Here is a 26,042-nt window from a genome sequence, read left to right as displayed (position 1 = left end):
TATAATCAACCTGCTATTACAATATTAGGAAGACAAATAAATATAACAAATGGACCTGAGCATAATATGAGCTATTATACATTTTACATTTGTACTTATAATTTAATTTATGTTTTGATATTTTACGTAATTAATTTTTTTTAAATAATATATATTTTTTAAGATCGCAAGAACATTAAACAGGAATCAGTTAGGCTTTAATGTTTTAGGAAATGACAATAATTTAATTAATTTATTTAACAGAAGAGAAGCCCTTTAAGGATAGCCTTTTCTGGGGGACGAAAAAGCCTGTCATGATCCTTCATGTTATATAACAGTAATAGCTGACTCAAGCGGTAATGCCGCGCTTCTACTGTATAAAGATATATATATATATATATATATATATATATATATATATATATATATATATATATATATATATATATATATATACTTGTAATAAAAATACATAAAATCCAGAATTCACCTACACAGCTCCCGCGTCTGTTTGTATATTGCGTACGGCTGCACAGTTCAGTTGTTTTCCATGCAGGCAAGAGGAAAAACGAAAGCATCTGTACCTTTAAGATCGTCTCTCAGCATCCTCCTCCACCGTCAGGGACGCGCACACACGTACAGCAGCCCAACACCATAGAGAACAGGCTTCACTCTTTACCCACAAACGTCAGCATTATCATAAAAACAAAAAACGTATTACAGTTGCATTTATCGTCCTCTTCCCCCCCATTGATGCATTTGCTTCAGCGGTCGTCGTAGCGGAGCAGTTGATCCATTTCCTTCCCTCCTGCATCCAAAGACTGATCTGCGCTGCAAGATGGCTGAGTTGAATTTGGGAAAGGGGCTGACGGCTGGCAAAGTGGCAAGCAACGTTCAGAAAAAGCTCACCAGAGCCCAGGAAAAGGTAAGATTTTCCTCTTCACCTGCCCGTGTAAGAGATACAGGGGCATTATGGTGGGTAGGCCTTTTACGCGCCGCGGAGTAGCGCTGCCGCATCCTCCGCTGAGGCGCAGTATTGCATCACGACACCATAATAAGACCAAGGATGGTGCATTTGTGGATGTTTCTTTGAATATGTCCTGTCTTTAGATTATCTCTCTTAGCGGAAACGTTCACGCTATTTGTAAAACGCTGTTCAGTGTAGGCCTACGCATGTTTTAGCCTGATATTTCTGATAAAAAAACGATCTTATCTAAACAACTAAACAAGCGCACTTTTCTCATTTAAGCTTCTCCTCCTGTATGATACGCATCATTTCAGAATTAAACATGTATCTCTTCTGCAGAAAGAGGGGTAAAAAAGAGGCCTTTGCCTCCAAGCACCTGTACGTTGCGCAGAATGAAAGCGAGGTGGCGCTGTTTATCAACCAGAAGGCATGTCTGGGCGGAATTATTGATACATTATCTGTAAAGAGATTACAACACAATTTCTTAATGTGATGGGCGTTTATCATGTGTCGCCCTATCCTTTTACTGTCATATACAGTGTCTTGCAAGAAAAGCCTCTTCAGCATATTAACATCATGTGAGGTTACAAAAATGCCTATGTACTATATTTTGGTGAAATTGTATATGATAGAATAAATCAAATTAGAGGCTGCAGCACCACTAAGGAAGAGGCATCACACGCTGAAGACCAAGCTCTCCAAACCTCTCAGGGACAAAGTATAAAAAATCCAAATCTTTGATGTTGACCAGGTGGTAAGCACACAGTACCAAACAAAGAGACCAGAGATTGGAGGATCTGTCCATTGGACCATAATAAGTAATGTACACCATAGAATTGGGCTTTATGGTGTCCCAAAAAATCATGACTTAGTATTAGAAATAAGAAGTCACGGTTTGAGTGCGCTAAAAGGCAACTACCCAAATGTATGGCAGAAAGTGCTCTAGAAAAAAAATGATTAAAATCAAACTTTGACCAAGGAAAACACCATGTCTGGTGAAAATCCAACACCTTCTCTCACTCCAAGAACACCCTCCCCACGGTGAAACATGGTGGTGGAGTCATCATGGTGTGGTGATGTTTTCTTAGCAACAGGGACTGAGAAACTGGCCCGGTTTTAGGGGAAAAAAATAAATAAATACACGTTCACCTTTCAGAACAAGCAAGACTGAAACAACACTCGAGTGGTTTAAGTGGAAACATTCTAGTGTGTTGGAATGGCCTAGTCAAAGTCCAGACCATAATCCAATTGAGAATATCTGAGAGTTGAAGATTGCTGTTCACAAGTGAAAACCACACAACATGAAGGATTTGGAGCAGTTTCCTCTTGAGAAGTGGGCGAAAATCCCAGTGGCAAGATGTGGCGAGCCCTTATAGAGCCTTATCTAGAACAACTTGCAGTTGTAAACACCAAAAATAGTGGCTCTACATAGCACTGACTTTAGGGGGTGAACAATAATGCATGTTGAAGTTTTCACTTATCTTATCGTGTATCTTGTTGTTTGCTTCACAATAAAATAGTGTACATATTTCAAGTTATGGGTATGCTCTGAAAATGAAATGGTGCTTTTGGTGATAAAAAATCTGAAAACTGTTAACTGCACTTATATTCAACCCTCATTACTGCACCAAATAAAATCAAACACAAAACAATTTATTCAAAGTCAACTAATAGGTAAACATAATCTATCAGTGGTCTCACAGGTTTGTTATTGAACAAGCATTACTGAAGAAACGTGCCACTGAACATTGTTAAGTTTATTAAATGATACAACACGTGGTATGACACAACTGCAAATCTAATAAGAAGGAGCATTAAGGAGAGCATTAATCAGAGAAGCAGCCAAGCACCCCATGGTCACTCTGGAGGAGCTGCAGAGATCCACTGCTCAGGGAGTAGATTCTTTTGACTGGAGGAAGATGTCGTATTGCCATCGACAAACCTGCCCCAAATGAGAATGTGGTAAGAAGAAATCTAGTCTTGAGAAGAAAACAAAGCCAGATGACTACCTGTTTGCAGTTTGCCACAACTCTCGAAGTCCACACAGCAACAAAAGGAGGAAGAATGTGCTTTTGTCAAAAGAGAACAAAACACTTTGGCCTCCAGGCAAAATGCTGCATGTGGCCGAAAACTAACACCGCACATCACTCTGAACGTTCCATCCCCACTGTGGAATATGGTGGTGCCATTATGCTGTGGGCGTGCTTTTCTTCAGCGAGACATCCAAGCTGATAAATGTTGATTGGAAGTGGGATGGATGGGTGAAAAAATATCACCCTCTGAATGTGCAAAACTGGTAGAGACATACTGCAAAAAAAGAAAAATTGCAGCTGTAATTACAGCAAAAAGGAGTTGTGCAATCTGAATGTGCAAAACTAGTAGAGACATACTGCAAAAAAAAAAAAAAATTGCAGCTGTAATTACAGCAAAAAGGAGTTGTGCAATGTATTGACTTAGATGGGCTAAAGGCAAGTGGCGCTTTTGAAATGTTTTGAAATTTTCATTTGAAAACCATCTATCATGTTATTTCCACAGTTATATGCTACCTTGTGTTGGTCAGTCACAAAAAAAACATTAAAAGGATCTGTGGTTGTCACATGACACGATGTGAAAAGGTTCAAGGAGTGTAATATTTTTCTGTATCGTGATTGGTTTTGCACTTATAAAAGAAGGCATTAGATCTCAATGTTATGTCTTTAGAGATTAATATGGTGTTGCTGTCTCACTTATTTGGCTGACAGGTTCTACAGAAGCTTGGCAAAGCAGATGAGACCAAAGATGCCGCCTTTGAGGAGTGGGTCATCAACTTCAACAAGCAATATGTGAGCGTACATCCAAACACTTCCTTATATGTCTAATTTTAATATTCATCAATCGACCATAAGACAATCTAGCTACCTAACTATGGGAATATGTTAAAACTCACCCTCAGACTGAAGGCAGCAAACTCCAGCGGGACCTAAGGGCATACCTGGAGGCAGTTAGAGGTATGTTCACTTCCATTCAAGCCACATATGTTTAACCATTGTTAAAAAAAGAAAAGTCTTGTAATGTGTTTCTGTTGATGCATCTCCTTCAGCTATGCACGAGTCCTCCAAGAACGTACAAGCTTGTCTAGGTGACATGTATGAGCCAGACTGGTATGGCAAGAATGAAGTGGATTCCATTCTGGAGGTCAGAAGTGCCTTTTTATTGCATCTAAGCACACCACAATGGTCTATGTGTGTATGAGAGAGTAAAGGATACATTTCTTTTTACTTAGAGGTCACAACCAACAGCATTAGCTGATTAGGTGGCTAACGTGTATTACCCTGGCTATTGTAAAGCTTCTGGCCAAAAGCTACTGCATAAGCCAAAGGGTGTATGGTTAGAAAAACATAGGACATATTTTTTTATTTAAATTTATTTAGCAGACTGTTATTATAAATCAATCTATCTATCTATCTATCTATCTATCTATCTATCTATCTATCTATCTATCTATCTATCTATCTATCTATCTATCTATCTATCTATCTATCTATCTATCTATCTATCTATCTATCTATCTATCTATCTATCTATCTATCTATCTATCTATCTGTCTGTCTGTCTGTCTGTCTGTCTATCTATCTATCTATCTATCTATCTATCTATCTATCTATCTATCTATCTATCTATCTATCTATCTATCTATCTATCTATCTATCTATCTATCTATCTATCTATCTATCTATCTATCTATCTATCTATCTATCTATCTATCTATCAATGCGGTAGCAAAGAAAAAGTCCGCTGGTGACTAAATGTGGTTGAAACATTAGCAGGATGGATTAAATGTACTCATCAAGACTTAATTTAGTCATTTATGTTAACGTTAAATTTGGACAAGATGTAGTGTTCAATGTTTTTTTTTTCTTGTTTCAATAAAGAACAAAAACTGACACGCTTGAAAGAGTCCTGAACTATTGTCCATGGACGTCTAGTGTTTTAAGAGCGGTTTTCATGGAGAGTCCAAAGTACTAAAACAGGCCCGCACTTTGAGGTTAATTTTGGAGGGTGTGATTGTCTGGATTCTTTAAGATATAACATTACAAAACCGGTTCTGTGTAAAATGATAGGGCCATTAAATCATTCTGTATTTTACATGAAACTAATAAAAGTGAATACAACAAATTGCATCATACTCCCTTTTCAAGACTGAATGAATTTGTAGAAATTTTTAAATCCTTTCTTTTTACACATCCTGTGTTTGCATTTTAGTAGAACCTGTTATTGCAATTTAAAAATGTATAAAAAAATGAAATAACCTAACCACTTTTAATGATGTTGTAAATGTATAATATTAATAGTAATAATAACAATAATAATCGTTGTGACTGTGTGCCCTTTGTAATTGTATATAACTGTGCACATTCATCTATCCTGCAGGATTGTGATGTGCTCTGGACTGATTACCACCAGAAGTTGGTTGATCATGCTCTGATCTCCATGGATACGTACCTGGGTCAGTTCCCTGATATTAAGGTAAGCTTTGAGGCCATGACCTCAGCTCAAGATTAGTAGCTTTATTTGTTGATCCACTGGCACGCTGGATTCTTATTATATATTGCAATGTGCATTTAATGTTAATGTAATTCATAAACCCAGAGTATTCTACATAAAAAAATAGTTTTGCACGTTACTAAACCAGTATGCTAGTAAAGAGTAATACCTGTGCTGATGAAGGTGGGGTCTGTAGCTCAGCACTTACGTACTGCATTCTCTTTGATTTCTTTCTTTCAGACTCGCATTGCAAAGAGAGACAGGAAGCTGGTCGATTACGACAGTGCCAGACATAACTATGCTGCTACACATAAGACCAAGAAAAAAGACGGGGGCATCAAAATTACAAAGGTAAAACAAATAGAATTAGCGTGCTAAAGAAAAAAATTAATACGGGCTAATGTGTAACTTTGTTCCTTCTTTTTCAGCCGTCCACCTTGTTGGAAAGGGCCACTCCAGGTTGGGCTCAGGGTATCTTGTCAGCACACAACCTTGCTCAGACCAGTCTCTCTAAGAGTCAGGTACTCACTCTGGTTTACAGGCTATATTATTATACACAGAAATCGGTGTATACAAAAAGACCTTACAGATGAATAAAGAGTCCATAAGCCATCTAAAATCTTAAATAAAAATCCACACAATATTATCAGGGTTTTCCACCATTACATCTCCCAAAGGTCACCAGGGTGACATGTACCACAGATTAACAGATTATTGTGACAAGGTGTGCAGCAATCACTTTAACTGCTGTAAACGGTCAAATCCACATCGTGCGTAACCCTGCGCGGTGGAAGCATCTGCACTGCTGGAAGAACTTGCAGACGGGAGAATTAGCAGGAAACGCGGTATCAGGATCAAATACTTCCTGGCCTAGATGACTGGCCAATATCCTGCTTTAGACTCTGAGCATTACATTCTGCTATTTCCTACAAGGGACAGTGGCTACAACTCCTTCTCAGGTGCTGAAAGGTTACTCTCCAAACCCCAGAGCGCAGGCGTGCCTACACTCACACAGAGCCATGCTCTCAGCGACCATCTGCTTCCTGAAATGATTTTTGGGTTTGAGATTACATCTTCTCTATGTGCATGTATGGTTTCTTCCTGGGTACTCTGGCTTCCTACCACCGTCTACAAGCATGAGTATTAGGTTAATTGGTCTCTCTAAATTATTGGTTTCCCTGTGTGTCTCCATGTTGCGCTGTGAAGGACCTATGATCTGTCTAGGGACCACAACTACCCCCCCCCCCTTGTCTTTGACCCTGCAAAGACATGCTGGTATAGACGTTGAATGGATGACCGACAAACAATGGTGGAAAATTGTGAAGTGGAATTAATTGACAAACAGTTTTACAAAGTTTGTTAAAATAATGACAGAAATGGTTTGCGACTGCACACAGACCCCCAGGCGAACACTTTATATAAATGATATTTTCTCAACCAGCTTTGAACATCTAGAAACTGAACTTTTTGCCAATTCTTCGATGCAGAGTAGAGCAAGCTCAAAGCTGATGAAGAGTGTTTGGGGACATCAATTTTAAAGTCTTGTCACAGTCAATTTAATTACACTCTGGACATTATTTTATTTAAATTAAATATTAAAAGTTAAATCTAGGTTTCATTTTACACTACTATGTTTTGGTCTCTGTCACATAAAGTTCCTATCAAATGCGTTTCAATAGCAAATGTTTTGTAGCATGCCTAACTGAAAAACATTCAAGGAGTATTTCTAGGCACCACTGTTTGTATTTCCATTTTATAGCACATTTCACAAAATATCTTCACATAAAGTTTTATTCAAGGTTTGGCTGTGAAAAGCATGACTGGGTATTCTCAGATGTAAAGTAGTTTCTTGTAAAAACAATTAACACCACTACCAGTTAGATATTCGGTGTTTTGAAAATCTACACTGCCAAAATTTTCAGAAAGCTAAAAGAGAATACATTTGATCAAATAAAATAAGTTAATTAAGTTAATGCACGTCTGTCCACACAGTGAGTGTGTGTTTGTGTTTGTAATTCAGGCTGAAGAAGAGTTGGAAAGAGCCCAGAAGGTGTTTGAGGAGATTAATCTTGACTTGCAAGAAGAGTTGCCTTCTCTCTGGAACAGGTGTGTACTTTCTCTGTATAGAAATACCTGTTTTAATTGATTTACCTGCTCAGAGACATTGTAGTTACTTTATCCCAATGCTACAATTACCCACAATGGATTCAGAAGCGCAATCAGTATAATTTACCCTCTCTGCTTTCCTCAGTCGGGTTGGATTTTATGTCAGCACCTTCCAGAGTTTGGCGGGCTTTGAGGAGAAGTTTCACAAGGAAATCAGTCGGGTAAGACCCCTCCACAGACTTTCCGTTCAGAAAGGACTGAGTGTAGATACAGGAGGGGATTAAATTACTGACACAGCATATCAGGTGACAGGTAATGGAAAATGTTGACACCGTGAGACAAAAACAGTCCTGCTTGAGTTGAACTGGACATGTTGTGAAGTGACTGCAGGTTTTATTCTTTTACCTTGGCTTTACATCTATAATGTCTGAAATTTTTTTGAAAATGATGCAAAGTATAAACCGAAGTCACAGTTAACAGTAAATGGTCAGAGATACAAAAACATGTATAATATGCAACATAAGATTTGTTGCGTTGTATTAGGAAGAAGACTTTAAAATTAGGGAAAACGTATTGAATACAGCATCTCATATTACATCTTTCATATTTTTGCAGCTGGACCAGGATTTGCATGACGTGTTGGAGAAACTGGAGAGTACAGAACCGACCAGGTTTGTGAGCTATGAAATAGTAAATGTTTCTAATATTTTCACAAAACCTCTAAATGCCTGTTAGCAGGTTTTAGGATCAACAGTCATGAAACACAGTATGAAGATAAAAAGAAGAAAATAAAACAAATTATCTGATCAGTTTGCCCTCATTCCTAATAAAAAAAAAAAACCTCACCAGGCACAAGATGTATTTAAGTCAAAGACTAAAAAATAGATTGTACTACTGCTTTATTTATTTGAAAATAAAATAAAACAAAACAGAAACATTTGTGTGGAGCTAAGAACACCCATAATATAATATATATATATATATATATATATATATATATATATATATATATATATATATAAAATGTATGTTTAACCTGAGAAATTAAGAAAGATGGGTAAAAAAGAAGGAGAACATTATTAGTATTTGCTTTATTTTTCTTACCTTTCTTTTTTGCTTTTTGTAAATCTGACATGAGATGTAAGAAAATGAGAGATGTTTTTTAACTTGTAAATATAACCAGCTTATTCCCCTTTAAATGGTGCCACAGTTGTAAGGGAAATGAGGTTTAAGTTGTATAAAAATAAATTGCCAAATCCTCTCTGCCAATGGCAGACGGCTTTTGGTGATACTGTGGAACAGCGTCTATCTCCTTGGGGGAAAAAAAAAAAAAAAAAGGCTCACAATATCTCTGCAAGGCTTTGCAATGAGAAAAATTCTCAATGCAGAGATATATCAAGATGAGATTCTGCAACAAGTTGCAATCCCACATTTCCACTTTCAGGGATTTAATGCTATTCTGTCATGAATCAGAGCAGAGGACCCAGAATTCAACTAGACCAGCAGAGGTTCGGTAAAATAATATTTATTAACAAAATCCAAAAACGGCAGAGAAACAAACAGTCCAGTTGGGCAGACAAGGCAGGAACAGACAGAAACAGGGTGGCTCAGATCTCTGGGGACAAGGGGTCAAAAATCCAAAAGTAAACCAATAAACAGAAACTTGCAGGAGGAGACTCACCCATACTCAAACAGACGACCTGGCACTGATGTCTGGTCTCAACAGTTTATATGGAGGTGGAAGCAGGTGAAACCGGTGAGAGGTGATTGCAGCAGGGGTGGAGTTAGGCAGGTGTGCAGAGTGGGTAATTAGACCAGACATCAGTGCTGAGGCTCAAAACAAGAACAGATCAGACAAATCTAAATAGCTGACAAGACAAGTGGACAGAAACAAACTACACACGATCTAATAAAGAACAAAACAACCCTGAAGTACAAACCTAAAACAGAAAATAAAGCTAAGACTAAAACTGATGACAAAACAGGATAAACTAACAGTAAACAAGAACCTAGACAAGACAAAACTCAAAGCAACCAGAGAACCTAAGGAAGGAGGGCAAAATACCTTAAACATAAACCAGAACAGAACGTGACATATTCTCCATAATGGGGTCGCCATCCCACAGCAGTGCTGGTGGCCAGCATGAGGAAGAAGTGGAAATGTGTTGTAGCTGTGTTTGGCTCTCACAAGCAATACAGAGGCACCTGTTTGTCAAATGAATAAAATGCAAAATTTTCCCCAGTCTTCAAGCCAATAAACAACACCAAACAAGAGATAGCAGCAGAGAGAATCTAGCAATTGTTTAATCAATGCAACCTGAGCAACAAATGCATTTTCCGTACATCTGTGACAGTATTTGAAGGGAAATCAAAACACTATGCAAAGGATTAAAAGTTTGAAGGCAAGTAGCATTGTTACAATAGAGAAAGAATTGACCAACCACAAATTGCTGTGTTTTTTGTGTTGACATTTTACTAAAGACGCTTGAAATGGAAATTTATAGAGCTATGAATTTGTATTTGCAGATGAACATTTAAAAAAATAATGAAAATTACCATTTTCAAAATACTATGAGTCTTTTTTGGGATTGCTAACTCGCTACAGTTAAAAACTCTGGTTGATAGGTCATTTTACCCAGCAGAATAAATCACTTTTTGTTATATAAGTCTTTTTAGGCTTTGAGAAGAACATGTCTTTTTCTTCAAAATCCCAAGACCTCATCTCGTTTGGCAAATGCATTTATCCTTTAGAAATTAAAAATACAGTTACAGCTGGTGGTGAGTCTAATTGCAGTGAACAATTTTATTTTGTTGTAGGTACTTTAGATATTTTTTTTAGTTTTCACTTGCTGGATCTACAGGGCTGATTTCCAAAAGGATCGGGTTGTGATCATCACATGAATTATATTGCACGTCAATAACTGACACTCCTCTATATCGTAATATTTTTGAGGCAAAGCCTAAACCATATTTGGAAAAAAGAATAGATAACAATAACCCAGAATCACACACCTTAACCTCCCCTTTCAGAAGGACAGGTGACCTTGCCGCAGCATCGTCAGGACCGAGCAGGAGGTAACAGCGGTGATATGATGCTTGTCTGTCCTTCTAACCTGACCTGTCTGTACAGCTGGTGTATGTCAGTCAGTCTGCAGATGTGGATAAGATCAGGGGAACCGGTGCTTGATTGTGCTTTCACGCAAAGATTGTCTGATCTGAGACTTGTGTGTTTGCAGCCGCGGTTAAAAAGGAGCCGAGCAAAGCCTGCACTGTTTTTACTCAATGCTGCACCAGGCAAGATGGATGCATAATAGTAAAGCCGCAAGGTGTCGCTTCTCTTCCTAAATTTGACTCGTAGGGGTTTTGAACAAATAAAAGTGATTGCATAGTGTATGTATCTTATATCTATATCTTGGTTGTCCGGATAAGTACTTGGTAAATATTCTTATGTGATAGTATACACAGCTGCATGAGCAATCTAACTGTGTGTGCAATGCAGATGCATCTCTTGAGTAGTGCTCGAATTATACTGAACATATAGTAATAAATCTCCTAGGGCTGGGCAAGTTAACGCGTTAATTTCGCGTTAACTCATTAGACTATTAACGGCGATATTTTCTTTAACGCGCGTTAACGCATGTTGGTCACATGCTTTTATTTTGTGAAGGTCTGTTGCTGCGGTGTAGGGGTTTGAATCAGAACAGTAGGTGGCGATAATGCGCCAATAACCTCGCTGTCAGCCCAGCCTCAGATTCAAAGAGGAAGAAAGGTGCTGGCCGGAAAAAAACACAGCTGACATGCGGAAGGCGGTGTTTCCCGCAGGTACCGGGAGCGAGCTTAGGCGAGGCGAGGCGGTGAGTTGGCGGCCGGAACAAGTTTTGTGCGGAGCGGAGCGGGGGGGGGGGGGGGGGGGGTCTGCTTAGACGCCGTCGGTGAAGTCGCTTCTCGTTTCAAAGTATCCATGTATTTTTGCCTGTTTTCCCCCTGCCATTCACTATATGCGCGCGAGAAAGCAACAACAAAAAACCGCGTGTCAACGTCAAATAAACGCAAGCATATCGAGTTAGCAAGCATTTCAGTTTAAAGTTCTTCCAGCATGGAATATGACAGAAACAAGTTAGTTGGAACCACTGCCAAGTTAAACTTTGGTATTGAACATAAAATGGTAATGCTGCTCCCTGCTGTTACCTCAGAAATTGCCTGTTTTTGGTAGATTTTTTCCCCATAAAGAGAATTCCCTGTCAGTGGCAATAAGCTTTAATTTATTATTATTGCTATTTTTTGTTTTACATGTTTAAGTTGAGCTTTACACTAAATATGTGTTACTGATAAGTGCTACAAATGTTACAACACTTTTGTTCATATGGCAGCAGAACATTAAAATAAAACTGCTCTTTACACTACTTTTGAATTCATTCTTGGAGTTTGTAAATACAATGCGATTAATCGCGATTAATCGCGATTAATCAGTGCGATTAATCGCGATTAAATATTTTAATCGTTGCCCAGCCCTAAAATCTCCACAACAGGTGGTAATGCAGTGTTGTATTAACTGATTTTTCAAAAATATATCTGAGCCGGCTAAAACAAGCTTTGTAAAGTGTTACCTGATGCAGCAGTGATGTGCAGGTGTATGTTTGGCTCTTTAATTACCCTAAACCTGGAGTTTTCATTTATTACCTGCAGAACATTTTTCTCTATAACACCAAATGTGTCTCACACTGCTCACTTATGAGGATGTACTAGATTTACCAAGCCTGCTTGCATGGTGGGAGATGAGCAGCGGGAATTGATTTCCACATTTTCTTGCATGACAGCTTTTACAGTAACAGTTTCTGCTTGGACTCTTGTAGAGCATGCTCTGTAACCTTCCACAAGTTGGTTTAACTTTGAAAAGCTGTTCTGTTTTTGTTTTTTTTTGTGCTGTTGTTAAGCATCAGTTTGCTTCCATATTATCTATTTTTTCTCATTTTCTCCCCATGATCTTTCTGTTGTTTATTCAGTGATAGAGAGGACTATAACCACACTCTCAGACCAGGAGGACCACCCCCAATCCCAAAATCTCCATCCAAGGTAGATGTCAACTTTTTTACACTGATGCTTTTTCTCAGATTTGAAAGAAATGGGCCTTAAAGTATTTCTTTACATAGAATATTGCTGTGTTTAAAGGGTAAATACTATATTTTCCACAACTTATCCTTTTCAGGTGAGTTCAGACTCTTAGCTCAGAATAATATTTAATTCACTCAAAAAGCATAAACTATGTGGAAAAAACGCATTAAATTATGCTTAGAATGTAAAACTAGGCAATCAATGTAATTGTTGTGCAACTATCTCTTTTCTTCAAATACTCATTTTTTATATGGGTTAAACTGAACTACAGACATGTATATATTCTAAGAACAACTCAGACTCTGTCCATTTGTTGTCCCTTCAAGTTAATGCAACTCATTGTGGATTGAAGGGAAGGTAAAATACTAATATATCGACAGACTATTTAGACTTTGTTGTCATTCAAATGCACATTCACAATTTACCTTTGAGCGAAACTTAGTTGCAAGGCTCCAAGTAAAAACATAAGGCAAGAGAGAAAAGTGATAAATATAGGTATTCATTATATTTCTCAGGAATCTAGCGGCAAACCAAAAAGGACATTTTATAAATACAGAAAGCTACATGTGACACCATATGAATTGAGCAAGTTTATGTAGCAACAGGATGAATTGCAACAATGAATATGATGGTGCAAATAGTACAGTCAGTGCAATAGAGTTCACAGTGTCCATGTAAAGTGATTAGATTGCATGTCAATCATAGCTAAACCCTAAAAAGTGGCAGAGGACCAGCTAAGATAGAAAACTTTATTTTTTTACATGGAAAGTTAAGTTTACAAACACTTGTGGACACCTCGGTCGCCTCACTGTTTACCCTCAAATGAAGGTACCTGTTGTAGCTATGGCATGAACAATGTTGTGTTCTCTTCCCCCAGCTTGGGGTTGTTATGTTTCCTACAACAAAATGTTTTAGTTGTTTCATAATCTTGGGTATAAACGTGTCTCTAATAGACAGGATGCTTTTGGTAGATTAGGAGAAATCTGTTGTCTTTACTCATTTGGTTCCATGGCGTCCAAACTCTTTTCCTGCCTGGATAATCTTTGTACCAAAAGAGCTCACTACATCCTCTTTCTGTGTCACCAATAAGTGGTCAATCCATTCAATATATGCCATATAGAAAAGATTTGTTTATGCCCAGGCCTCTAATCAGTTTGGTATAAAACAAAGCTGCATCTTCCACATATGGAAGTGCAAATCTGGTTTTAACGGCCAGAAACAGATGTTTCAAAATCGCTTATATGATTTGAAAAAAAAAGAAGAAAATGTGACGGAAGGTTGTGATCTATTTATGTGTCATACTTTCAAGATTTTTTAGGTTTTCTGCTTCTAAAATATAATCAATGCAAAAATATGGTATTTAATTGTGCTTTATTTTTATCTTGATGCTAGTGTTCGTGAGGTACAAGTGGCACAAGAGACTCACATTTATTCCTTGTTTGTCTTTAATATATCTGAAGGAAAGAAAAACCTTAACAACATTTTGATGCATTTTCTTGTTTGCTTGTTAACACTGAACTCTTCCTACAAACAACCAAAAATGGCAGTAACTTCAGACTCAAGCTTTTATCTGCCCTTATTTGTGCATAAATTCACTTCATAATAAATCTTAGATCATTTAGTGCAATTATTATTTTCTAAACACGGAAACATATAATCTGAGGATGCATAAACTACGAAAACCGATTCTGTTTTTTTGGCTCACAGAAAAATGTAATGACCATTTTTTCCCACCTTCAAATTCTAGTTAAGACCAGCAGTGCCTCCGCCGCCTAAGGTAACTCCTTCTAAGGAGTTAAAAACAGAGAACATCATCAACCTGTTTGATGCTGCAGCAAATCCTGATATCAGTGTGACCTCCCCTACAGAGGTAAGTGAACAGATGCTCTCAATAAACTTTGAAACAGCCCTGTAATTTTCCCCTTTTCCAGGTCAGATCCTCATTTTCTGGTCTCCTAAAAACCTCTATTCTATTCTATTCTATTCTATTATATTCTATTATATTCTATTATCCTAACTCATTAAATCTTCCACCCAGTTAGCCAATGACTGCTCCTGTTCCTGTCATTGTCAGTTTGACGGTCCTGCAGTCAGCAACCTGCTGGATATGGACCTGGACTCTTTCAGTGACGCAACCAAAGTCTCCACAGTCTCTCAGGTGGACCATTCATGGCATGAACTTAGCGACCGTAGAGACCTCTGCCGCAACATGTGCGAGCCTTTACAAGAGATTTCATCTTCTGTTCAGATTACCTATAAGTTCATTTCATAGTATTTGTGAATTGTCAGCAGTCACATTGTGACTCCAATGAAAGATGTCAGAACTTTATACTTTTAATATCATATGACATGTGCAGCATGTTGTGCAAACGTTGACTGACCTAAAACATACTGAAATGAGCTTATTAAGGCCAAATAGAGTGTGGAATCACTTGTTAAGCTCGGCACAGTTTGAGGTTTTTTGCCTGTTCTGCTTCTTTCCAAAACAACTGAACCTGAGGTGGATGATGGCATGATGATCTTTAGAAACCCGCTTCTAGTGACCACTTCTTTCTGCTTTGGCACTATTTTCACGGACCACTTTCAGCATGAACTCCAGACTGTAATCTTGCTGTGATGTCATTTGTTTCTCTTTCGCACTGGACAAATCTGAAATTACAGTAGAGAACATAAGACGTTATGTTTCAGAAATATAAATTTTCTAATAATGCCCAAACCATTTATTTGAATGGTGAGATTGAAAATCTTAGTCATAATGCTTAATACAAGACATTTTGATTGAGTTCTATTATTTAAACACATGCACAATGTTTAATTCGGCCTCAACATATGCTGGGCACCAGACAACAAAGCCAGAGGTGGCTGGTGAAAGAAAAAAAACATTCATGATACATATTATTCTGAGAAGAATAAGAGCTGGAATTTGATGTGTTAAACACATCAAAGAGAAAAAATACCAACCCAGGGCAACAACTGGCTTATGGCACTGTACATATTTAGACTGTTTTGGCATTAGTTTATGCACACTAGTGCCTGAGTCATTACATTCTAGACGAAGGAGATAACCAAAATAAATATAGCTCTTTAATAATAAAATAAAATGAGCTGAAAACACCAGTCAGTTAGTTAACAAAATCAGATTTCCCTTGATTGGCTCTGGCTGGTGATTGGCGTGTACTGGAAATTCAAGCATTATTTAAATGTTGTTGTTTTTTTTTTTTGTTTTTTTTTACTGAATAACTGCAACAAAACACATTTTATTTTAGTATATACAGCTGGACAAACATCATGTCCTTTAATGTGTTTTGCTTTGAGTTCAGTCCAGATCACACATAGTATCGGGACTTATGCTTAGAGGCATAAAGATGGATAATCGGATAATCTTGGAATCTCTCCACTTCCTGTTCGATTTAAAACTATTACTTCTCTCGAGGAATCGCAAGACATTTGACACAAGTAACTTTGTGTGCCTTGGAAAGAAAATTTTCATTGGCCAAAATCGGAATCGGAACGTCAGACCTAAGCAAAAAACAAACAAACAAGAAAATGGTTTTGTCAAGTTAATGACCAGATTGGGACATCTCAACGTAGAACGAGCACATTATTTTGAACATCAACCCCTTTTCAATTCCTTTTACTGTAGTTAAGGATGACCCATGACCCAGTTGTCACTGCATTGGTAACATCAGTTACCAAACCTTAGACAAAAAAATTTACAATTTTGCAGTTCTTTAAACAACTGCCACATTCTCAGGGTTTCTCCACCTAAAATTTACTCACAAAGTGTGTTTGGTATTCATACTGTTGGGAACAAACTCTTTTGTTGCACTTTCTTTTTGAATGGAAGAAATGTTCAAAAAACATGCAAAAGGTTTGCTGTATGAAATAGTATTGAATATTGAAAATATGATACACTGCCACTACAAATGCATCGATGCTTGGCAGATGTTGAGTTTCATTTGCCTGACCCACAGATTTGCCAGTCAACTTTTCCTTTTCTCTCCATACATCAAGGCAGCTTAGAAAAACAGCTTAATAACACCGGTCAAAGCATGTCTTTGCTCTGGAAGCATTTGCCGAGCGAAGGAGCGTGAGAGTTAGCATTCCCAGTTCAAAAACGTTTTTTATAGGATTATTTTTGTTTTTCTGCTGTTTTTCTGTTTTTACTGCACAGTAAAGAACATGCAGAGATTTCACTACTAGCTGCAATGCAGATGTGTGTCAAATGAGCAGTTTTCTTCATGGAATTAACAAATGTAGCTTTAGGTTTAATAGTTAAATAACTTTAATCATCACGCTGTACCTGTGGTTAATGATGACGAAATTAACAATTCTGAAGTTTAACAGATCTAATGATATAGTTTGTGTGTGTGTGTGTGTATACGCGTGTGTGCGTGCAAGGAACTGATGCAGTTTAACTTGTTTGCATTTTTTACTTTGTTTTAAGGTGTGGGGAAATTATCTAAAGGTAAAAAGCTGTTTTGGATACGAAGGGAACGAGATTAAACACAAATTCAAGTCATAACTGTCTGTACAAAGCCTCTTTTCAACAACTTTATATTTCCGGTGACAGACAACTTAAACTGGTGTCATTTGGGGCAAACCATAGTGAATGTTTTACGTTGAAAAGAACACTGTAATCATTTTAGTACGACAAGAACTGAAGAGAGAGTGCTAGTTTGCAGGGTAAAGCTTTACAAAAAAGATTTTGAAAAAAGAGCCTGTCAAAAAGTGCACTCTGTGCTTGATGTTGATAGTTTCGAGGCTGACCAATTTATTGGTAGTTTATTAACGTCAACATTTTCTTGTCGGCATCTTTCCAAAAAGCTTTGCTGCTTTGCAAAAACCCCTTTCAGATGTGCAATGATTATTCAGCAGAATCATCTGTGCTTGAGACCTCCTTAAATTATCAGCACCTTAATTTCTGCACTTCTTCTTCAGCTGAAAACTCAGCACCACTGGCTTGTACTTTTGAAGCATGGGTCCTGGTGTGGAAGTTTTATAATAAATGCAGGACTAATACCAAAATTGATATATATATAAATTATGTTGCTTTTTATGTTTTCCACAGCCTGCTAACTGGGACTCACGGGTAAGTATAGCTCAAGATGTCCAAGAGTCATCAGGAAAATATAGAATGTGCTCATAATTTTTGTTGTGACTGTTTATGTATAAAATAGCCATTCATTATTTTACATTTTTTTACCCTTACATGCATCACAAAATCCATTTTTCATTGTGTTTCTTTTGTCTTTGTTCCTCTTAATACGAGTAAAAAAAAAGATTTCCATGTTTTGGTTTCTCTTTGTTTTCCCAAATTTGTATGAGTGTTGTCTCTGTCTGCAGTGCTTGATGTAGTAGCATAACACTGAAGATATTGTGGCGCAACACAAATTGAACTTGGGAATGAACTTGAGTCAATTCAGTTCCAAATTGACAGAATATTGAGTGATTGCTGGTAGACATGGTGGACCAATAAAATGGATCTCCCTGTGCAGCTTTACGTCTGATGTTCAGATTTTACAGCATGAGGATAGTAAAACGTATAACACCCAGATTAACAGTCAGGCAAATAAAAAGGACACTCTTCTGGACCTATGTGGCGTAAGAAAAATTTGTAACTGAATTACCTCTTTTCTTTTGGTTTTCCTTCACGTCCTTGTGTTTTCACATGTTTTTATAACCAAACATTTAACACTTTCATGTGACTTTCGTGCTCACATGTAACACACGCACACACACGGATTGTGTTTGATGAAAAAGCTTGGTGAAGTTGCTCACAGTTGTTATGAATTGTTTTGTTTTTTTAATTCAGGAGCAGCTTCACCAAGCCTCGAACATTGGTGGGCCATGCGACCATTGACTAACCCCCTTTTTTTTAAGTCTCTGCCACTCTATGAGAGAGATGTGTCTCAAAAATCACTGGCCTCTTGTATATCAGAACTCTGGGTAGAGCATTGTTTAATCATAAGTGTTCTGATCATGCAAAGGTCCAAAAACCATAACAGCAATGCATATATTCAACATTTATTTTAAGGTGAAATTGTTTTTTTGTTTTTTGTCTTTTTTTCTGCATTTGTGCTCGTCAATGCTGCCCTACCTAATTTTCCTTATGTTTTGATTACAACTGTATAACATATGTAAAGGTTAATACTTTATGTTCAATGTTCTTGGATCCTAACATGGTTATCTTAGTATCTGATGCTCCCATTATGCTATCTTTTATAATCCTATTTTAACATAAATTGCAAAATGTATTTGCTCCACAATTTATAAAATAACCTAAATCAAATTAAAAATTCTTAGTAGACTTAATTTTATTTCTTATTACTTATAAGTAGCCAGATTCCAAGTATGTAAAGTATTAACCTCGTTATTTACTGTTTTAGGTTTGTTTGTTTGTTTGTTACAGCAAAACCCTTTTGTAACTATTGATATATACAGTCATGTTTCCAAAAAGTTGTAAATCTGGGAAAAATGAGCATGATGTGCATATAATGTTTTGCCTCTTTTTTATTTTCTCTTACGCTTTGAGAATGCCTAGTGGCAGCCCATGATCTGCGTAGAGAAGATTTGTGTTAGTTTGTTTACTCTTTTCAAGGTATAAAGTTGAAAACATTTATTTTAAGCATTTTTATCTAAGCTCATTTATGCCAGGATCTTCCTGCTGTACTGCATCCAGAATGCAATTGAATTGCACTTTTTTTTGTTGAGTTCATTTTTTTTTGTCCATTTTTGTCTGTTTATTTTTCTGCATGCAGAAAAATAAAGGTTGTCAGATGGGGAACTTCTTCACATGCACCGATTTTCCTCTTTAAACGCTTACGTATGCCATTTTAAGCATTTTAGTTCAAGAAGCATTTATTTATTTATCGCAGTATGCAACCTTTTTGGAAACAGAGGTACAACCCAACCCTTGTGAACCCTAAGCCTCTCCTACCTTCCCACTGTACAGTTGCAACTAACATTATTCAACCGTCAATGCCAATTTGGTTTATTAGCAAAAGATGTGAATTTGCAGCTGTTTGCAATAAACAAATTAAACAAGAGCAATTTATCTATCTCTACAAATCTTTTAATTGGGTTGAATAATTTTCAGACTACAGTTTTCACTGAGCATTTGATTTAGCTTAGACTTTTTAATAAAACCTTTTCAGTTCCATCTCATTTTTTTAAGCCTCTTCATTCTGTATCAAAAAAAAAGTATTCCTTTTGTCTCCTGACCGCTTAAAACCTGACCCCTACCCTTCAGCCTGAGGATGCCGATACCCCGGAAGAAGAAACTCAGAAGCACTATGACCCTGTTGCTGCTGCTACAGAGGCCTGGGGGGATGATGGTACACAGCCCATCCGCTACGATCCCATAGCAGCAGCCACGGAGGGCTGGGGGGATGACGGGACCCGACCCATTCGCTATGACCCTGTGACTGCAGTGCAGGAGGAATGGGAGGACGACGGGAGCCAGCCGGCTCACTATGATACTGTTGAAGAAGCCCAGGAGGGATGGGCCGACGACGTGGACCAGCCTGTCAAAGAGGAGATAGCTGCAGCTGAAACACCTGTAGACGAGGCTCCGGCGGACGTTGTCGAGGAGGACAACGCCCCAGCTGCTCCTGAGCTGGAAGAAAAAGAGGGTCAGGTAACTGAGGACATAAAAATGGAGAGATGCATCTGGACGAAAACAATGGATGCATCAACCATTGGCAAGGAGAGTTGAGCATGCAGAAACTATGTAAATGTGTTTTGTAACTACATGTCGACATGGAGTGATTTAGGATGCATCTGGATCAGAAGCTTAGATGCATCAAAATGAGGTTGAAGCGATCAGGCTGCAAAGAAATTCAGAAGCGATAAGGGAAAAAAAATGAGACATTTTATTCTCGACTGAACAGTTGATTTCGTTGTCTGCTAAATGCAAGACCGTTGTTGGTATGCAAAAGTTTTTTTTAAAGTATTGAAACTTCTGGGATCTTACTCTGTGTAGCAGAGTTTACTGTGTAGACTTCTCGCCTTGTGTCTTTGTCTGCTCCTGTTTTGTCTGCGTCTTCACCCGTTTATTATTTCCTCCTTTTTCTTGGTCTAGCCTTTTTTTAATCTCCTAATAACGTTTGCTTTGATAGTTTCAGGAGGAATCTTCAGCATCAGCTGCTGCACCTGAAGCAGAAGAAGCCGCGGCAGAGGAGGTGTGTTAAGAGCAATTAATCTAATGAGTATGAAGCAGATTTAAAAAAAAAAAAAAAAAAATATATATATATATATATATATATATATATATATATATATATATATATATATATATATATATATATATATATATATATATATATATATATATATATATATATACACATTTAAACATGGGTTTCCTGTCGTTAATTATGTTATGAGGAACATTTTTTTTCCGCCAAAATGTTTATATATTCAGGTGGCGGCGCACTTTTTCTCTGCTATGTGTAAATCAGATCAAAAGAACCATGTCACACATTTATAACAAAGTGCCCCATTTTACATGCTTTGTCAGCAATTTCTTGCCTCTTTTTGTGTCACAGCTGCAGACTCCTGCCACCGCAGCAGAACCAACAGAAGATTCATCAGAGACTGCAGAAATGCCGCCCGGGTTCCTGTTCAAGGTAACACAAAAAAACGGAACACAAAGAACGCAAACGGCTGACCATCAAGTAAGCGATATATACATTTGAAGAGCTTCTTAACATCACATTTTGCTTTAAAAAAGGTCCAGGTGATGCATGACTACGCCGCCAATGACACAGATGAACTGGAGATGAAGGCTGGTGACGTGGTGCTAGTAGTCACATTTGACAATCCTGAAGAACAGGTATGTGATCTCACTATCACTAGAATATATATGCAGTTGCAGTCAAAGTTCACATATGGTCGTGAATAACGTTCATTTTTGGATTTCGATTATTTATTTCAACTGTTCTTGGTTTCAACAGTGAATGGTTTTCCAACGGGCATGTTCGATATTTTTGAAAACAAGAATTGGGTGCATAAGTCCGGGTTTATTGTGAATTTTCTCTACTCCATAATGGGACACAAACTAAATTTACAAACTCAATTATAAACATACACCACTTCTAAAATTTGCTTAAAAATATATCTGTAAATCGCACGTCAACCACGTGTGTGTCGCCTTTAGCAGGCTTCTGTCATAATTTTTATATTTCTTATCAGAAATGGTAGATCTCATTTAAATGGTTGGTTTCCTGGAATGGATCCCACTTTTAGGAACACTTTGGTTCAATTTGATCCCAAGGCTTTGCTTATTATCCTTTATTTAAAACTTACACACAACTGGTTCACCCAGTGGTGTCCAAGTTTCAGATATTTAGCTGCACATTTTCATTCAATTTGTGCAATGCACCGTTACGCCTGACAGCTAAGGAGTCCCACAGCATAATGCTGCCACTTCAGTTTGAAAGCCTCATTTTGACATCTCTAACTATAGTCCTGGTCACGGTGTCTAAATAGCTGAGTCTTTGTTATACATTTTTCTTATCTAGAGAAAATACAAAATGAATTCATACTTGTTTAGGCTGCATGGTTGTTTCAGTCTGCAAAAAGAACTGGTTTGAGTAAATAGTTTCAAAGCCCAACGTTGATATGAGATTCACAGCCATGATGGATGTATGTAAAGTTTTAAGTGGTCCTGCATGCGTGTGTCTGTGTCCCAGAAGCACAAAAACTGTTGTGCCATTTATTTTTCATGTTTGTTCCTGCAGGATGATGGCTGGCTGATGGGACTAAAGCAGGACGATTGGCAGCAGAAAAAGGAAAACGCCAGTAAAGGAGTATTTCCTGAAAACTTCACACAGAGGCTGTGAAAGAAGGGGCACGTTCTTTTGTTGTTACTCCGTTCCTCTTGCCTATTTATGTCCTTTCCCCCCCCCCCCCCTCCCCCATACTGTATCCTGACAAGGACTTTGGCCATATAAACAGAGCTCTGACAGCCCTGGATGAAGTCATGTATTTCTAAGGTCTGCTACACTGTGGCTCTTTTCATTTATGTTTTTTTTTTATGAACAGATGTAGCCATTTCATAGCTCTGTTTGCCATCATGCTATTCTGTATTTGACAAGTCCTGCTCACTCAGGACAAAATGTACTGATCGTAACCTATACAGTGGCTACAACTAAAATCAATTTTTGATTAGTCATTCTTTGTCACGTCTCATCAGCTGAAATATACGATTTGTTGTGCTGTCATTTCTGCGGCAGATTGTGAAAAGTGTAAAAGTGTAGGTTGATGCCAGATGTAATAGAAAACCCTAAAAAAAACATATCATCACAGTAAAAAATAAGTATGTCCTCTTTCAAGTGCACAGATTAGTCAGGATCTGTCAGGATGCTACTTCTAGACTTTGTTGTACGCTTTGGTAAATAAATAACAGCTTTGTACAACAAATCCCATTTTTGTTCGCCAGAGGTGGTATTTAACCAACTACCTTGGGCCAGTTATTGGTATTAAGGTGTTTAGATGTTTTAAAACTACAAGATACTCAATTTTACGTCTCTGAGGGTTTTAAATCCTTTTACTGTATTGTGCAAAAGTTTTAGCTGGCTGTGTGTATTAGAGAGTGATGCAGTGTTGAGTCTCTGTCAGTCAGCTGACTGAAAGAAGGCTCCTACCCTGTTTCACAGCTTACAAGATGGAGAAATCTGGCTGATTTTAACTGATTTTAGGCATTAAAAAACACAGATTGTGAAATGGAATGTGAAAGAGCACCAGCCATCATTTTTACAAAGGTAAAACAGTTTAAAACAAAGTTGAAATGCTAAAAGCTGAAAAATGTTCCTGTGCAATCAACATTTGTCCTGAATTTAGAGGCAGTTTATCTTCAATTTTTTCTTCATTCTGTGATTCAAAATCTAATTAAGAATGAATAAAAGTTATAGAAAGTATTACTCTGATTAATCTATATGCTATACTAATTTTGTAGCAGTAGGGAAATATGTTTATTTTTTTCTGTTTTAAACAAAAGCAATTAGTTCATGTTAAACTTTTTACTGTTAAAATCATAGTAGTTTAACTCAAAATAATCATATTTTAGGTGTCATACTGGCTCAAGTCTATTAACCAATTCCAAAAACGAGCAAATAATTTTGGAGGGATTCAGTTCTGGTATATAAACCTGTACAACTGAAAGAGGGTGTACTTTTATTTTACCTGTGAAAAAAAGCTTTGAATTATGTTTTAAAAAGAAAAAAAGGGGGCAAAGGTGCTATTATCAAACAGTCTAAAAGGGCAAAAAAAAAACTTACAGATTAGAATATTCATAGCAGGATAAAAGAAGTACCACTTCAGAAATTGTTATTTCATCCCATCCAAACTGAAAAAAAAAAATACTTTTGAAAACACTCTAGCCCCATCAGATAAGATGCTTGTCGCGTTGCAGGCGGAGTTAATTTGACCAGTAATTAAACTCCTTATGCATTGCCTTCAGGACCTGTTCAGCAAATCCTATATTCCTACTTTCATTGTTTACTTGTGGAAAACAGGCCTTTGGTTGTTGTGTTAGTTTAGAGTCTGTGGTGGCACAAGTAGTACGACCCTGTTGTGAAAAATTCAGAGAGTGGCATATGCAAAAAGCAGCTAATTCAGACAGATAGACAGACAGCAGGACTCCAGCCTAGACAATTCTGGTTTCCTATGAAGTTAAACAATAAAAACCTCTATAATATATTGTGAAGTAATTAGAAATTCTCTGGAAAGGTCTTGTTTTCACACGATTCCAAATATGCATTTCTCAGGCCAGCTAAAAAAGCTGGCCAACATCACAGAGAAGCTGCTGCTGGTAGTATGATAGATGACACCTTAAATATAGTCCAATATATAACAACTGAGCCAGCCTAACTCATTAAAAAAATGTGCCGAATACAGTTTGCTATGTTTGCAAAGAGACTTCTAATCTCCAATGCAGATGTATGAGATTATGCACCAGAGCAACTTCTTTTATTTTTATACGCTGCTGAGCAACAAGTTACATATAGCCTATGTCGATGTAATTGCCAACTGAGGAAGATCTGGAGTATTTTCTACTTATCTGGGGTTCACTGCTCACAGTGTAGATACATAGACATGTACTAACCCAGTCGTTCATTCAGTCTCTAACTTAAAAGTCTCAAATGTCATTATCAGTGTGTAGTAGGCGCGCGAGAGAGAATGTGAGTGGGCATGAGCGTGTGTTACAAGTTTTTTGAGGAATACAAATATTTATCTATAGGCAAATGTCATTAACAGTACCACAACCGCTTACAGAGGGAAAGAGTCAACCGTGTATCAATGGGAAGGTTTTATGATGGTACCCTAGTCAAACATATGAGGTCTTTTTCCACTGGCTGGTATTATGGTTCCAGGTGTTATAGTGCATTTGTTGTGTATAAGTGTAATTTCTTTCCAAGCTGTGATGACAGATACATATTCTAAAAAGACATTCATATCTGTATGTGAGTAACTGTGAGCATGCTGACTTTCCATGTGTTGTTGTGGGAACACCCTTAATTTAAGGCAGTGATACTTGGGTCACTTTTGAGGCAGTTGCAACAAGCCATTTTTTTCTTGTGTCAATTTTTTTTTAACTTTTTTTATGGCTACTCTTCTTAAGAGAGATGGTGCGGGCATTACATGGGTTTGTTTTTCAACTTTTCTCATACGTTTATCCTTTTTTTTCCCATCTGCCATGCCTCAAAATGTTTCTAGGTATCGTGGTCCAAAACAGAGTTAATAACAGGGAGGCAGGACTCATAGAGGTAAAGTTAATGCAACCAGACTCAGGTGCACAGATTTTTTTTTAAATGCTTTTCAGTATTTTAGCCACTGTGGATCTTTTTTTTAGTTTATTTTTTCCAACCTGTATTTGAAAGAAAAAAAATAAAGAAATTCTCATATGTGAGAATAACAACTTTCTTATTTGGGTAAATGACTCAGTCATGTTTTGTTCTCAAATTTTGTGTATAAATTGGACTTTTTTTTCTTCCTGGGTCTGGTTCTGTCTCCAACTTTATGGATCAGTCTCTGATGGTGATTTCTGGGATATGACAAAAGGTTTTGTTTTGTTTTTTCCCTGTACCGAAATGACCAGTAAGAATAAAAATTACTTAGAACCCGTTTTACTGTTTTTTAGTCTCCTTTGTATTGAGTGCAATCACGTTTAGGAAGAAAACAAAAGTAGAGAGTCTTGCAAAAGTATTCAACCTCCTTGAACTTTTTCACAGTTTATAATGCTACAACCATGAACCTCAAATTATTCGCATATGATAGGCCATCAAAAGGTAGCACATAATTGAGAAATTTAAGGTTGACCACACTTTACCTTTTGAAATATGTTTTGTTT

At 37.4% G+C, this 26,042-nt stretch overlaps 1 protein-coding gene across 5 annotated transcripts; it reads left to right on the top strand.

The window, feature by feature from the left end:
• The first annotated feature begins 542 nt into the window (after nucleotides 1-542).
• Nucleotides 543-25,818, top strand: LOC105931896 (myc box-dependent-interacting protein 1). Of its 5 annotated transcripts, XM_012870783.3 has the most exons (20): nucleotides 543-904; nucleotides 3,688-3,768; nucleotides 3,879-3,933; nucleotides 4,026-4,120; nucleotides 5,357-5,452; nucleotides 5,711-5,821; nucleotides 5,899-5,991; nucleotides 7,491-7,576; nucleotides 7,722-7,797; nucleotides 8,192-8,247; nucleotides 10,607-10,651; nucleotides 12,580-12,649; nucleotides 14,436-14,558; nucleotides 14,763-14,846; nucleotides 17,760-17,780; nucleotides 19,941-20,327; nucleotides 20,809-20,871; nucleotides 21,238-21,318; nucleotides 21,423-21,524; nucleotides 22,432-25,818. In XM_012870783.3, exons 1-20 carry the CDS (start codon nucleotides 818-820, stop codon nucleotides 22,531-22,533), a joined length of 1,914 nt encoding a protein of 637 aa, XP_012726237.2. In that variant the 5' UTR covers nucleotides 543-817; the 3' UTR covers nucleotides 22,534-25,818. The 5 variants fall into 5 exon arrangements, with proteins under 5 accessions (XP_012726237.2, XP_035995376.1, XP_012726254.2 ...); XM_036139483.1 differs by lacking the exon at nucleotides 10,607-10,651 and having other exon boundaries at nucleotides 544-904; XM_012870800.3 differs by lacking the exon at nucleotides 14,763-14,846 and having other exon boundaries at nucleotides 545-904.
• The last annotated feature ends 224 nt before the right edge of the window (nucleotides 25,819-26,042 follow it).

Source organism: Fundulus heteroclitus, chromosome 7 (genome assembly GCF_011125445.2).
Source record: "Fundulus heteroclitus isolate FHET01 chromosome 7, MU-UCD_Fhet_4.1, whole genome shotgun sequence".
NCBI lineage: Eukaryota > Metazoa > Chordata > Actinopteri > Cyprinodontiformes > Fundulidae > Fundulus > Fundulus heteroclitus.
Note: the sequence above shows the minus strand (reverse complement) of the source record. Positions and strands in the feature narration are given on the sequence as shown.

Coding starts and splice junctions, on each gene's coding strand:
- LOC105931896 (XM_012870783.3), top strand. CDS start 818: ATGGCTGAGTTGAATTTGGGAAAGGGGCTGACGGCTGGCAAAGTGGCA. Junction 4,121..5,356: donor AAGTGGATTCCATTCTGGAG/GTCAGAAGTGCC, acceptor TCTATCCTGCAG/GATTGTGATGTGCTCTGGAC. Junction 12,650..14,435: donor TCCCAAAATCTCCATCCAAG/GTAGATGTCAAC, acceptor TTCAAATTCTAG/TTAAGACCAGCAGTGCCTCC.